Source organism: Diachasma alloeum, unplaced genomic scaffold (assembly GCF_001412515.2).
Source record: "Diachasma alloeum isolate Michigan unplaced genomic scaffold, Dall2.0 Dall_scaffold_00365, whole genome shotgun sequence".
Taxonomy (NCBI): Eukaryota; Metazoa; Arthropoda; class Insecta; order Hymenoptera; family Braconidae; genus Diachasma; species Diachasma alloeum.
Window position 1 is genome coordinate 952,622 of NW_021680504.1, and position 15,746 is coordinate 968,367.

At 35.9% G+C, this 15,746-nt stretch overlaps 2 protein-coding genes across 3 annotated transcripts in view; one reads left to right on the top strand and one right to left on the bottom strand.

Moving 5' to 3' along the window:
- Positions 1-6,337, top strand: part of LOC107041443 (tetraspanin-5) — a 107,664-nt gene extending 101,327 nt beyond the window's left edge. Inside the window, exons 8-10 of one of the 2 annotated variants that reach the window (XM_015262021.1) lie at positions 1,139-1,249; positions 5,311-5,421; positions 5,736-6,337. In XM_015262021.1, the coding sequence (XP_015117507.1) occupies positions 1,139-1,249; positions 5,311-5,421; positions 5,736-5,804 (291 nt within the window). In that variant the 3' untranslated portion in view covers positions 5,805-6,337. The remainder of the gene's footprint in view (positions 1-1,138; positions 1,250-5,310; positions 5,422-5,735) is intronic. The other variant, XM_015262018.1, reaches the window with a different exon arrangement.
- A 6,234-nt stretch (positions 6,338-12,571) lies between these two features.
- On the bottom strand, positions 12,572-15,579 carry LOC107041442. The gene is made up of 2 exons (XM_015262017.1): positions 15,495-15,579; positions 12,572-14,300 (listed from the first exon to the last, which is right to left on the bottom strand). Exons 1-2 carry the CDS (start codon positions 15,499-15,501, stop codon positions 13,408-13,410), a joined length of 900 nt encoding a protein of 299 aa, XP_015117503.1. The 5' UTR covers positions 15,502-15,579; the 3' UTR covers positions 12,572-13,407.
- Between the last annotated feature and the right edge of the window lie 167 nt (positions 15,580-15,746).

Here is a 15,746-nt window from a genome sequence, read left to right on the forward strand (position 1 = left end):
CCCCCCCCCCGTCTGACTCCTTATTCTGAAGATTTCGGGCTGGGTGTAATTGCTTGGGAGATACGAGGCGCGGATAAGGGAAGTTAAATGGGAAATTTCATGAGAAGGTGATTATAATGTCTTACAAGTTGCTGCTTGGGAAACTATCGAAGCTGGGAAAATGCATTAAGTTAATTAAAGAAGATAAATCATATTAGTAATCAAGGCGAGCCGGTAAAATAACTTGTGAATAATAACTCGTACAAAAATATTTAATAAAGCATACTTTGAATCAAAATTGATGGCCTGTCTAGGGGCAATATTTTTTATAAAGATAACCACTGCATTTTTTGATGACACATAATGGTAAAAAAAATGAAATTTGATCAACATTTAATTCTATTCAGGGGAAAAAATCTAAAAATATCGAATTTCACTGAAATTCCAATGGAGTTTGAAATTTTTGTAGTAGCAGGAAAATGAAAATTCCCTAGCTCACTTTAATTTTGGCTAGAAACAACAATATTCAGTACGAAATTATGCAAAATTTTCAAGTAATTGAATATTCGAGAATATATTCACTTGAATTCTTATGTTTCTTTACATTATTCATCGAATAATTACGCTAAAATGGCCAATTTCCGTTGTTTTTTCATCAAATTCTGAATTCCTAATGTCGAAATGTCTTAAAAATTCATCGAAACTGTCACTGAATAAAAATCTTCAGGAAGTGAACCCGGAATTTTTCATTTTTCAAATCCCATTCCATAAAAAATTGACGATTTCGACATATTCCTTGAATACGACGCAATGTCACGACTTCCAAGCTGAAAAACCCAATTTAAAAATAATTGCGCACAAAAGAGACATTCAAATAATATTGGAATCTCAAAAGATACCGACTCCCCTCGAACCCAGACAGCCGTAATAATAAAGAGAGCTGAAATGATATGACATTCCGGAAGTAATGCCTGATCTCCCCATTGATTGTTTGCCATTTAAAATTTCCCATTGAGTAACTTTATTCCTCCGAGTCGGCCAAACTTACGACCATAATATCCTGACTATTATCGCCATAATGTCAAACGTTGGGTGAATCATATTTCTCCACTACACCCCTCATCTAAATCACTTCTCCTTATTTCCTTGGGAAATGCAGCCAGCAGAGAGGAGTATATTTGAAAGGGGTTGCCTGAGGGCGGGTGAGGAGTGGCTAGAATTGAACCTAGTGCCAGTTGCTGGTACTATAGTCAGCACAATGGTCCTACAGGTACAGTTTTCCCTCGGCGATATCGGCGAATGTCGTGAATTTTGCATTGCAAATAATATTGTCCATTGTGACCAAAGTTTCAGCATGTATGTAAGCACCACTCTATTGTTGTTTATTGAACCGTCAAAAAATGCCCAAATGTTTAAATGTTTATATTCGGAGGCTGCAAGTTACTGTGAGGGTTTACGGGGGTGAAAAAAACTGCTGAAATGAGGGAAAGCATTGCGCCATGAATTCTCGGGTAAAAGAGGATGGAAAAATTTGAAAAATGGCTTAACAAATTTGTTCCGTTCTTAAAAACTGGAGGAAGCGATTTGACGGTCATCTGAGGAGGATAAATCGTTTTGAAAAATGTTTGAAAATTCAAGGTGGCAGCACCGCCATCTTTAATGCCCCTACGGCAGAGGGAGCCTCCAAGCAAGATGACAACGCATCTGTCAACCACCTCGCACTTTAGAATATTTTTAAAAATTTTTTATGGTCTTCAGATCGTTTTCAACTTGTTCCATCGAGTTTATGGAAAATGAACAATTTTTTCGTTGACTGAGAATTCATTGCGCCAAGTTTTCCCTACATTTCAATTATTTATTTTACCCCGAGGCCTCTCCATTACGATTTTCCACACAAATGTAATAATTATCAATTTTTCGGGGTTTGAAATAACAGAATATTTCTGATTGCAATTTCAAGTGCCAGTACGAACGAACATTGATGTATTCACTTAATCAATAGACAGACAGTTATGACATTTGCATTGTGGCAGGGACGAGTGGGGCAAAACAGGCACTTGTGACGTTTCTTCAAATATTAATGACTCATTAACTTTTTTATGAAGTGGAGTGATTTTCTTCAATGGAAAGTGCAACCTTTCCCCTGCGTGACGACCGTAGGAACAGAATAGGGAACACGCATATTTTTTTTTAATTCACGAATCTTAAGCTTTGGCCTCAAGTGTTTAATATTTAATTCGTAAACATTAGAAATATTACTTGTTAATAAATAATTCGTTGAAAAACAAAATTCTTAAGAGAATTATCAAGAAAAGAATATGTTAAATCATCTATGATTTTATCGTCATCTTTGATTTTTTAATCTATGAGAGATGGAGCCTTAAAACCTAATCCATTCGATTCCTGAGGAAATTTGGGTTCTCTGTAGGCAGATGGACGGCTCAGAATTGCGTTTTTCCACTTCCTCCACCCTATACAAGATAAATTAAATTAATTTTCTTTGGCGATTTCGTTTTTTGCGATTATCTCGGAAACTATGAGAGGTAGAGCCTTAAAACCTTTTCCATTCGATTCCTGAGGACATTTGGGTTCCTTATAAGCAAATGGAAGGCTCAGAATTGCGTTTTTCCACTTCCTCCACCCTATACAAGATAAATTAAATTACTTTTTTTTTGCGATTTCGTTTTTCGTGATTATCTCGGAAACTATGAGAGGTAGAGCCTTAAAACCTATTCCATTCGATTCCTGAGGACATTTGGGTTCCTTATAAGCAAATGGAAGGCTCAGAATTGCGTTTTTCCACTTCCTCCCCCCTATACAAGATAAATTAAATTACTTTTTTTTGCGATTTCGTTTTTCGTGATTATCTCGGAAACTATGAGAGATAGAGCCTTACAACCCTATTTGGGTTCCCTATAGGCAATTGGACGGCTCCGAATTGCGTTTTTCCTCTTCCTACACCCTATAAAAATGAATTAAATTATTTTTTTTTGCGATTTCGTTTTTCGCGATTATCTTGGAAACTATGAGAGATAGAGCCTTAAAACCAATTTCATTCGATTCACTTTCTTATCATAAACAAATTATTCTCGTCTTTCGGACAAGTGCAGAATAGGGAACACATGTTTTTTTTTGTTAATTCAAGAATCTTAAGCTTTGGCCTCAAATGGTTATTTTTTAACTTATAAACATTAGAAATATTGCTCATTAATAAATAATTCGTTGACAAACGCAATTCTTAAGAGAATTATCCAGAAAAGAATATCTTCCACTGAGAAAAGATAACTTTCTGTAAGGGATTTTCCACTTGTCCGAATAATGAAGGGCAAGTGGTGCACAACAAGAAAGCGCATTCTCGGAACAAATCAAGTAGCTTTTGCATTAAAATATTTTGGATTTGAGACAGAAAAACTATTGAATGAGTTAATTCAACTAGACTTGGTTTGAAAAATCACTTTCTTGTCATAAACAAATTACCCTCGTCTTTGTGACAAGTACAAAATCTCTTGAAAGTTTTTTATTTCTCACTGTAAGATATTTTGTTCGTACTTCTCAAAAATGTTTTTTTCTCAGTGAATTATTAAATTTCTTTCTGAATTATAAACATGGAAAAAAATGTCAAGTGTCCATTTTGCCCCACTCACCCACAGATCAATGTCTGGAAAATTGTTTGAAAAAAACCCCAGGCCTCATTCTTATAAACACAGTGGAATTATAATTTGTTGTACATTAGTGTGTAGATTGTAATGCATAGTAAATCGCATCGTGCATTAAAAAATTAATTTCTCTCCACTTTCTCGCAAAAGGTAAGTTTAACACCCTGATAAAACTCAGTAAAAACGATACGGGGTATTACTGTAATGGATCCAGTGGTTGGACAGAGAGAGAAAATACATAATAACACATACATTTCACGTGAGTCCCAGGGTAGGTTTTATTCACTCTCTACCCCCTCATCTCGTCCCACTGGTTAGGCTATAAAAGCCGATAATGTTTCCGTTATTACGATTGAAATGCCGGGGTTTTCGGATGTTTATTGTTTAGTAAGACTCAACAAGCTGCAGAGCCTAAAAAGCTTGGTCGTGCAAACTGCATTCATGCTTAACCGTCACGCAATCCAATAATAGGGATTTTTTTCCCGAGTAATGGGGTGTAATCGTAGGGGGTCATAAATTATTGAGGTTTGCGGGGGCAGGATTTCCCTCGTGAATGACGGAAGCGATAGGGATATGCTCACGTACACAAATCACATTGTTTAGGGGTCTTTCTCATAGAATTTACCTTGACAAAACTAACACCTGACACCTGAGGACTGACGACAGTCGTCAAACACTGTTAGAAAATTACTCTTGAAATGAAATGAAATTTTTAACGACGACAAAATTACATGATATTTATGTACATTGTTAGAAATTTTTTAAAATTTCATGGAAAATATGATAGTAATTCTCATGAGAGTGACATTGAATCGAATTTCGGGGAAAAAGGACTATAAAATTTCAAGTTTTAGAGAGAATTCAAGAAAATTCATGAGTTTTCAGTGGAAGTGAGATGAAAATTTCACAATTTGATTGAATTTTGAATGAAACATGAATATTCAGCCACAGAATGACATGAATTTTCAATTGTTCCCTGAGTTTTCCGGATTTTTCTGAATTTTTACGGAATAATTTAACAGAAAAATCAAGTTTTTTATTGATTTTCAGATCATTTCAACCGAAAATTAATGGGATATCTGACTCTTCAATGACAATATTTCCTGAAATTTCAGTGGAAATTAAACACGATAAAAATTTCCAGGATTTGACACGCAAAATTCAGACGAAAATTTTTAACTTAAATTTTCTCATACACTGACAAAAAAAATATAATTCAGTAGCGAAGTGGTAAAACGGTACAAGTCAATTTCGATTATTGACCAATTTTCAATAAATATCTCGGAATGTCACAAGTCAATTTTGACTATTGACCAGTCTTCAATAAATATCTCGGAATCTAAGGAAGATAGCAAAATTTTTGTTATAACCTTTTTTGTAGAGCCGATTAAGTGCTACAACAAATGTAATTACAAAAATTGCGCTATCTCCCTTAGTTTCGGAAATATTCCTCAAAAACTCAACTGAGATAAGTTGACTGAAACCGTTTTACCACTTCGCTACTGAATTGTTCTGCAGAACTAATTTTTTCTCTAAGCCGCAATAGAGAACACGTAAAAACTCAAATGAGGTATATATGGAAGGAAAAAAAACTAACACCAGACGCCACCTTCTAACCATCTGCACTACTCCGGTAAGTCGTAGGTGTTATTTTTCCCTCATATTTATTTTCCAGAATTCAGACGTGACGATACATGAGAAGGGTTGTATTCAGGCTGGGGAGGAATGGGTGGAGAGAAATTTACTTGTGATTGCAACCAGCGCTGTCGTCACGGCCTTCGCACAGGTAGTATTTATTATCCGGTACGGGGATGGAAAAAGAGCTTAACTCCAGTGAAATATCAAATTTATGCGGAAAGTTGTTCATTGAAAATTAGTACCTATTATTCGTTACGATTTTTTCCAGTTGAATTATAGCTGTTGTCACTTTTATCGTCGTTTCATTGTTGCTTTTTATGCATGAGATGTCGTGACTCATGTTTGATTAATGTAGAAAATTCATGTTTACTCGATGAATTAGCATTCATCAGTGCTAAACGGTGATGTCAGTCGGTGTGTTACTTATGGAAATGATCACGAAGGTTTTTGTATTTTTTTCAGATCCTTGGAATTTGTTTTGCCCAGAATCTACGGGCTGACATATTTGCGCAAAAGGCAAAGTGGCACTGACAATCACGTGCCCCCACGGCTGTTTAGCATCTTGTGCTGATGGATGCTGATCGATCACGTTGATTGAACGAAGTTCATGAAGGGAATTTGCCTAGTGCAGAGCAGCCTAGCGAGTTGCAATTGTACAAATACGGTTATTAGGTGAATACGATTTTAAATGGGAGAATTTCGAGCCGGCTGGAAAGGGAGATTGGGAGATTGTGATCGACAGGTGGAGAATTGGTCGAGGATTTTCACAGAGAACACGAGTTTTCATTTTTAGGGATGTATCAACGATTTTTAGGGATATACATCTATTTTTTCTGGAATTCAGTGATTTTGACACTAACGTTTAGTGACACACGAAAAAAAATATACTTGAATTGAGTATATTTTACACCAGAATGAAGCATATGCATAAACCTGATTCAAGAATAAAATATACTTGATTCAAGCATATTTTATACTTGAATGGGAGATGGCTGTTTCAATTCGGGAATAATTATTTCGTATTAACCCGGATTGTACCAAGTACTCTCAAGTGTAATATAAGGGTCAGACACTACGTGCGAGAATATAAGGGTCAAAAAGTGGAGGTTAATAAATGAGGGTCGGAATATTAGAGTCAAAAACTGAGGGCCTGAATGTAAGGGTGAAGTCATGAGGGTCAGAATATTAGGATCAAAAAATTAGGGTCAGAATATAAGTCAAAAAGGTGGGTGTCAGGCAATGAGCATAATATATGACTTATATTTAGACCCTCATTGCCTGACACCCACTTTTTTTACTTTTATATTCTGACCCTCATTTTTAACCTCCACTTTTTGACCCATATATTCTGACACTGGGCGCCTGACCCTTATATTACACTTAAGAGGGCTTGAATACTTGAATTAATTATATTTTATACTCAATTCAGGTAGATTTTTTTTCCGTGCATCATCGTGAATTTTCAAAAAATTATCACTGATTATCAGGAATCTATTGCCATTTGTTGATGATACGGAACCCTAACAAGAATGACTGTCATCATCAGTGATTTTTATCCCTAAAATTTGGTGACAGATCCCTAAAAATTAGTGTCCCTGAAAATCTGTGATATTACTCTGGAATTTAGTCCCTAGCGATCTTTGATTATCAATAATAATTGATGATAAATTTCCAAAAATCAGTGGCATGTCCCGGGATATCAGTGATACATATATTCCTAAAAATGTAATTTTTTTCTCCGAGCTGAATCGAGATAACAAACTACTGGAGTAAGGTATTACTCAGTAAATTGTGTGGGCCTATGTGGTTGTTGATGTCGGGTAAACTCTCGAAACACCTTGTTTGGACGATTTTAACTAGCTTTAAACCACCGAATAAATCGGTTAAATTCCGTAAATATTGGGCTTTCCGAAGGTATAGATTGTTTTGGGATCATTCAATCGCGAATGGTAATGATAATTGGAGACAATTATCCGGTTGGGTGCGATTGAGGGTTCAAATCACGTGTGAATTTACCGGATTTATACGAATGTTCCTATAATATTTCAACTGAAATTTACAGATTTCATGAATTTTTCTGTTTATTTACATATTTCATGAAATTTCTGTTGGAGACACAATTTTCCCGTATATTTTTATTAAAAACATGCATTTTGGCCGTATGATTTTTCAATACATATTCAATAGACATTCTCATGAAATTTTCCAAGTTTTTTCGTTGCATTTTTTTTTCTCATCATAAAAAAAGGAGAAGCCTTTTTCCTGTCTCCGCCTCTCAAAAAACTCGATGCAAATCATTTATGCGACAAATTAGGACTAATATCCTCAATTCAAGACCATTCCAGTCGTTCCAATCCATTTGCCAGATACATTCCAACTAGTTTCAATCAATTTACATGTATTCCAGTCAATTAAATGAGTTTCCAGTCCACTTGTCGATCACAAAAACACAATCTAAAATCAGCAATAGAGATGAGGGGTCAGGGTTGCTAGGCAAATTGAAGTGAGCACTTGAACTTGATGTTGATCGACGTGAATGTCGTGGGGGCGCAGCGAGAAACCCGGGGGCCAATCTCGCTGCTGTATCGAAAACCACTGAGACTCGTGCATTATGTGCGAGGCATCAAGGCCAACCTAATACAACCAACAGAACCAAACTTTATCGTAACGCCCGATTGGGCGTTAAATTAGTTGCTCCAACTACTTTCCAATGAAAATGCGTTAAAAGGTCGACGAAGGAGTTGAGGGGATGAGAGTTATATCGATTATCAACTCCCCTCCAACCCACGATTCACGTTCAAGCCCGAGCGGTAGATTTCATCTCAATTTTCCGTTGAATTCTTGGGAATTTTTTTTTTTGTTTTTCCCTCGAGTTTAATAAATTTAATCATCGGTCGCTTGTCTGTGTATCCCGGAGTTTTCGTTCCTCTGCGATGAAGATTGAGCAAGGAAAAATAAAGATGAAGAAACTAAAAATAAATGGCAATGATGTATAGATATAAAATGTACAGTTTATCGTAGAAAATCTTTTACCAGGCAGAATTATAAAGGGAAAAAAAATCATGTTGGAGCAAATAGCACAAACTTTATTACGTTCTGTGTCGTTCATCCAGCGATAGTGGAGAGGGGGAGAAAGAAAACGTTAACTCTGTTATTCGATTTATTTTTCCCTTTTTTTCTGTTTTGTTTTCAAATGAGCTGATTTCCGGAACAACTGGGACAACATCAGTTGTTTAATTTAATAGTTTTGTCTCACGGTTCGGCAATTGCAATCGATGTAGAAGATGGAAGAAAAGAGGAGTAATGAGTGAAGGAGAAAACTTGATAGATTAATTTTTTTAATGCTTCAATCAATTTTTTTTTCCCGGAGAAATGGCGTTATCGATTGGTATATTTTTGCCAGCCAAATTGGGGGGAAATGAATTGACGTTTAACTGCCCTTGAACAAATAATAAAGAAAAACTACTATATTTCTAAATATGTATATCTTAATTGATTGGCGCGTGCGTTTTATGACAATGTAAAATATTAGGAATCACTCATTATACTATTGCGAGATGATTGATGTGTACAGAATAATATTGAGGCGCCTGTGCGTGGGTGAGTCTATTGACGAATGGAGATTGATTAATTTCGGGTTTGTGTGAGTAGAATATCGATTTGATTGCTTTAAGAGGCCTCGGGAGTGCTAAAAATATAGCTGAAATACGGGGAAACAAGCGCGAATCAATTTCAGAGAGAAACCTAACGAATCTCTATTAGTTTGTGGCCGATTCTATTGAAAAATTTCGGAGTTTTATTGCGCATTTGTTTACAGAAAAATTATTATTATAAATTATTATTATAAAATAAATATTTATATTTTTCTCAATTATTCAAGAAAACTTTTTCAACCTATTGTTCAGAATTTGTCGTCCTCTTTTAGCTCAGAATTCATCGCGAAATGTTTTCTCCGAGTTTCAGTTTTTTTTTACTCCCGAGGGCTCTCACGCGTTTGAAAAAATCATGCAGAGATGTTCTATAAGGAATTTGTATAGAGTAGTTCATGTACGATAATTGGAGAATTTCCACATACATTTTACGTTTAGAAATTCTTTCGGATTTGAAAATTTTTTACAATTCCATAAGTCCTCATTCTTTTTATTTATTATTATTATTAGCCTTATGAAATTCAGAAAATTTTCCAAGTCCCAATTTTTATAAGAATTCCTATAAAAAAATGCGTACGAGAATCATCCAAATCCTATACCCGATAAATAAATCCATAAAATCCCCTATAAACTCACCCCGTAAAAACGTCCTATCGAACATCTTTACATGTTTTTTTATACGTGTATAACCAAGATAGTTTTCTCAAAAATGTAGATAAATGCGGAGAAAATTTGATTACATTAATCTCTTTTATTCCGTGAGGATAAATTTTGTGTGGATTACCTCTTTGCCTCAATGAAGAAGAAAAAAAACAAAGTCATTAAATCATAAGTTGAGCAATTTGTTCGATACTCAATTGTCAACATGACAGAAGAAAACAGATGCTTGCATACTAACTGTTTTTTACGCGATCGTTTCGTAACAATCATGTACATTCGTTGAATTTCGTATTAATTATTCACCATCAATTGTGTATTACAATGCGTGACAAATGGGTTTAGCAAATGCTGTGTGTGTAGGTAGGTCATTATACGAAATACCCTCGAAATACATAATTTTTACTGCAATTGGCACAATTTTGCTAAACCCAAGTGACATTCCAATTTAATTACAAAATCCATTTCACTGGCTGTTCATAATGAAATATTAATTTTAATTGATTAACACTGTTAACCTGATTCAATATTCTCTTACTCATCGAATATTCGGATCACGTGACAAAGTAAAATGAGTTAACTTTAAAATTGGTAATTATGCTGGGGTTTTTTTCGTCATGTTAATGGAGAGAAATGAATGCATAATCTTTCAAAGTCAACTCATTTTGAAGTAATTGAGAATGATGTATAATAAATGGATTTTTAATTGCCTGTTTTTTTTATTGTATCCTAACCGATAATACAATAGCTGAATTACTGCCGCTGGATTATACATTAAAGGCAATTCACATGCAATTTATTTTTTAATTTGTACCGTGAGAGTGATTATGAAAAATGGGTGCTTAAGAACAATATCAAATTAACATTCTAATGAACCAATTTGTTTCATTTTTGTGTTCCCTCGTGTCTCATTATTTTCCTTTTTATTTTGATTCTGTGAGAGGAGAGAAAGGTATAGGAAATTCAATCAATAGTGACATTGTATTTATTAACTAATGATATTCTTCCCGGAGTAATTCAAAGTATCGGATGAATGATTGTATAAAAAATATTCGCAGTACAGCGTAATTGCGTGCTCTTTCTGATATTCATTCGACCTCCAAATAAAGGGAAAAATATGTTTTTCAATTTGTTTCATTTTTCATTATTTCCCTTTTACCGTTTGTGTTTATTTTAATTGGGATTTTTCCCCTCGACTAATGAACCCGCAATTTTTTTCATTCATTTCATTGAGAGAATAATGTAAAATTTATATAAAAGCAAATTCAATTGAATAATGCATAATAAATTTTAAGATTATCGAATGTGCTGGATTCTTTGATCATGTACATATTGTAAACATACTTGTAAAGAATATGAATAAATAGTAGCTATTGAATGACCGCTTGACCAATATAAATAACAATAAATGCCATTGTGTTGTAGTTGCAATAATTCATGACCCATTCCCAATTAATATTTTACGAGAATATTTCCAGGTATTAATTTTGAATAGCATAATCGCAAAGAATTATCGCGATTCTAATGGGCAATTCACCAGCCAGATACCCTCGACGTTCATAAATTCGGTGCTTGATCATTATTTGCCATTCGAGCCCACATCAAAGTGAATACACCCATTTGTTTCAGTTTATTACCTTTAATTGAACATTTCACTGAGTTGGAAGTTTTGATAATCCACCCAATGGGTTATCGATTTTTACGGGTTGTGCAATATTAATCGACCGAATATCAAAGAAGGGGATGAATACCCAGCAGATGAAAAAATTCAGCACCCCGATTAATGTATTAAACATTCTATAAATTCGGATTATTGGTGAATCTGAATTTCAGCCATTTCGAGGTGATGGGCATTTAATAATCTCGGGAAACATTTATAAAGTCCCTTTCGGAATAACGACTAATGCATGTAAAATTGAGTGTTACACAAAATAAAGTACTGGTTCGACATAAATAAATAAACTAAATTTAAAAAAAAACAATTTTTTGCACCCCCTTCCCGTAAATTTCCTAAATTAATTGATGGCTTCAAAATGTCATCCCCTAATTCATGTGTAAAAAATTATCTAAGAATTCTAGAAATTGTTGAATCTCAATTTCATGAATGCGTTGACGCACATATGGTAAATGTTAATAGAAAAACCTCGCGTTTTAATTGTATCATTACCACTATCTATGGTTTTGGAACCGACTTCTATTGAAAATTATGCAACGAAAAACGTTAATGATTTTGCTTTATCAACATAAATTATGATCTTGCGTTTCATCTTTCTGAAGATCATAGAAAATGGATCTGTGAAATAATAATAAATGAAGTTATAAAATTCCTCAAATAATTAACACGAATAACGATTTCCAATTAAACTATGAAGTCTGGAAATAGATAACTCTCAATTCGGTCTTTTCCAGTCTATAACAATTCCATTATTCGCCTCAAATTACCAAAAAACCCCTTCGAAATAATGAAAAATGCATGCAGACTTGACATCGAAAGATAAGTGTTGATATAACACTTCCCCGCACAAAAAGTGTCTCAAGAGCAAGTGAAGCATGAATCACCCAAACAAGAAGTTACACTCCTAATAGCCAATGCTTACCCCTCCCCCATTTCTCCTAATTAATTCATAGCCTCAAGCGCAGCGTGAGCCTGACAGCCTGGACACCCCGTTGTTTTCCCGGCATCTCCAACTTCACAGCTTCCACAACAGTTCTTAAGCAATTTAATCATCCCAGACTTAACTGAATTCCGTGCGTTCCGTGAGAACCGTTTGTGAGATAGCTCTGATGCATCGGCTTCTCGCTTACGCTTGATTTGCATCGTCTCAAGGGTTCTGTGCACCTGATTGGAGATAGACCAACGTCTCTAGATCTCTGGGATCGTCTCTTTCTGCCAAAATTTATTATTGACGTGCCACGATCGACGAAACGTGGAATTTTTTCCTTTTTGTCGGTCCCAGGAGCATACAAATCTAAATGCTTTATGTTCTTTATCAGATCTGGTTTATCGTCTTTGGTTGCAACTGTTAGAAAAGTCCACTGAGTCGGAAGGTTGGATAATTCACCCAATGGGATTGCGATGTTTACGGGTTAATCAACGAGATATTAAAGACGGGGATGAATAGATAGATAGATCAACGTCCCTGGACTTCCTCCAGGATAGTCCCTTTCTACCAAAGTTTAATGGTGACGTGCCACGATCGACGAAACGTGGAATTTTTTCCTGGTGAGACCCTTGTAAACCTTGCCATTGAGCCAATCTCTAACATCCTTGCATCTTCTTGGGATGTTATCGCCAGTCCCAATAGCATAAAAATCTGAATGCTTCATGTTCTGTACCAAATCAGGTTCATCGTCTTCAGTTGCGATTGTCACAAGAATCCACTGTCTTGAAAGTTTTAATGATCGACCCAATGTGTTTTCGATGTTTACGGGTTAATCAACGAGATATTAAAGAATGCAACACACCTCATGCATCGTTGATGCATTCCTTACTACCCATCCCACCTTCTAGGGACATTTATGAAATTTATGCAATTTATGAAATTAAGCAATTTCATAAATTAGTATTAAGAATATCCAGCAAGCATATAAAAAAATTCATTCTCCAATTAACATATCAAACATTCCATAAATTCCGATTATATGAAAATATAAATTCCAGCCATTTCCAGATGATGGCCTTTGAATCGTCTTCAAAAATATTCAGAAATTCCCTTTCGGAATAGTGACTAATGCATGTAAACGATCTCTATGACCGTCCCCCAAACTTAATTATCCTGACTTAAGTTAACACTGTTAGCAAATAAAATGAATTCCACGAGGTAGTTTTAATCCATCGACTTCTCGCTTGCACTTGACTTGCATCGTCTCACAGGCTCTGTGCACCTGATCGGAGAGAGGTCAACGTCCCTGGACTTCCTTCTGGATAGTCTCTTCCTGCCAAAGTTTATTGGTGACGTGCCACGATCGACGAAATGTGGAATTTTCTCCCTAGTGAGATCCTTGGCAGCTTTCTCATTGAGCCAATCTCTAGCATCCCTGCATCTTCTTGGGGTGGCATCGTCATTCCCACTAGCAAAAAAATCTGAATGCTTCATGCTCTTTATCAGATATGGTTTATCGTCTTTGGTTGCAAGTGTCGCAAGAGTCCTCGACCTTTTTGATGTCTCGTCTTTTTCATTTCGATTACGTCTTGTTGATCTTTTGGAGTGGGAGCCAGAGGGACTGGGAGGTCTTTCACTGGAGGAGTGCTCCCAATAGGGGTAGGGGTATGCAGAGGGGGAGAGGCAGGGCATTGGAGTCCCTAGGCCTGGACAATTCGCCCTTTGATCGGAGCAGAGGATCGAGGGATTTATGTGGATCATGGGGTTTCCGCGGACCGCGGCTGTGGAGGGGGTGAACGTCGAGGGAGGGATATCGACTGAGAAATTGTTTTTATCAGCAGTTGTGGGAAGGCAGGTGGACATGGGTCTTGGCGAGAGCTCTCTCGTATCGTTCGTGGTTATTTCGCATTCCTGCTTGATCTGCATGGGAATATCACTGTGGAAGGAAGTAGGAAATGATAGAGGACTAACCGTTACTCGATCTGGAGAGGATGTGGATGCTGAGCTAGCAGAAGTCGTCGAGCTGTCCCTTGTGGCACCGAAAGTCGGTGACGCAGGGACTGGTGCATCGTGGAGCTTTTTAACTCCAGGAGAATCGCTCAGCTCTGATGACGAGTCTGGAATCCAATTGATTCACTCATTCATTATTGCATCTCTTACAGGTGGCATTTAATTTTCAGGATTGCAGACGAGGGGATAATTGAGAATATTATGACTTATAATTGAACGAACATCAAGAGAATTGATTTAGATTTAGAAAACATTCGTTTTCTGATACGATGTGTTAATTTGACATGTTTGTTGGTTGTCTATTCGTATTGGAAATGAGTGATCAAAGCAGAAAATGTTGAAATCCTTCTGGAGTTGAATACATTTTCAGTAAAAGTACCTTGAGATTTCTTAAGACAACAGTCATTATCGAGGTAATTGCAGATTTGACTAAATTTTGGAAACAATTTCGCGTGTCAATATATCGATTCATTCAGCATTATTGCGTATCTCAACAATTTTTATTATTCGGAGGATTATGTACATCCGATGGGATGATTTATAATGTTATACGTTTTATAATTGAAGAGGAGAGGGTGAGAGATCGATACGAGCAACAAAAGCATTGATTTTATGCTGAAGAACATATTTCTACTAGAATCTCTTGACCTCGGAATATTGGTTCGTTGACCATTCATTTTGGAAGTGAAGGACTTTTCAAGAAAATGTTCCTCTTTTTCCAACCCTTTTGGAATCGAAATAAATTTCAACAAAAATATCTTTCGAAATTTCTCGATAACAACATTTGTTGAGGGTAGGGTAAAATGAACACTTTAGACTTTTCTCAAATTATTCATAACTCAGAAACAAATGTATCAATAGAGCTCAGTTTAAGTTCATCACAAAAGGAAAGAAATGTTCTTTGTATTGAAAAAAAAAAGATTGAATTTCATCAACATTTCTACCCGTCACTATTTTTAAAAAAGTCAAAAGTGTCCATTTTACCCCAACCTCCCCTAGTCATTAACATAATTACATGTTCGGTTTTACGTATTTGGTTTTTAATTGAAAACCAGAGTTTATAACAGAGATGTCAGACAAGATGTGAGTGAGACACTGCCAATAGAATATATTGTGATATATCATTGCACGCAATTAATTTTTTTGGAATCAGTGGTGTTCAACAATAATCAGCCTAGAGGTTATGAAATATTCGTTGAGTATATGCGACCCAATAAACACAGCACAAGAACATTACTCGGTGCGAAAATATCAACAATAAAATGGAAGCGAGAATGGACAATTTGTGAAAGGGTACTTACCCATCATGAACCTCGCCTCACGGTATTCGTCAACGGTTTGGGATCAATACAAGTAACAGTCCTCTCACTAAGTATGATTATCAAATATCAACTTCACGACAGAGGACACCTATTAATACTCTTTATTCCGCGAAATTCTTAGAATGTAAACAATCACTGACGGCAATTTCAAAACGGAGAAAACAACAGGCGCCGCCATCTTGCGCCAACTTTCCCGTCAGTGCAAAAGCATGGTCAGACAAACAGTGGGGG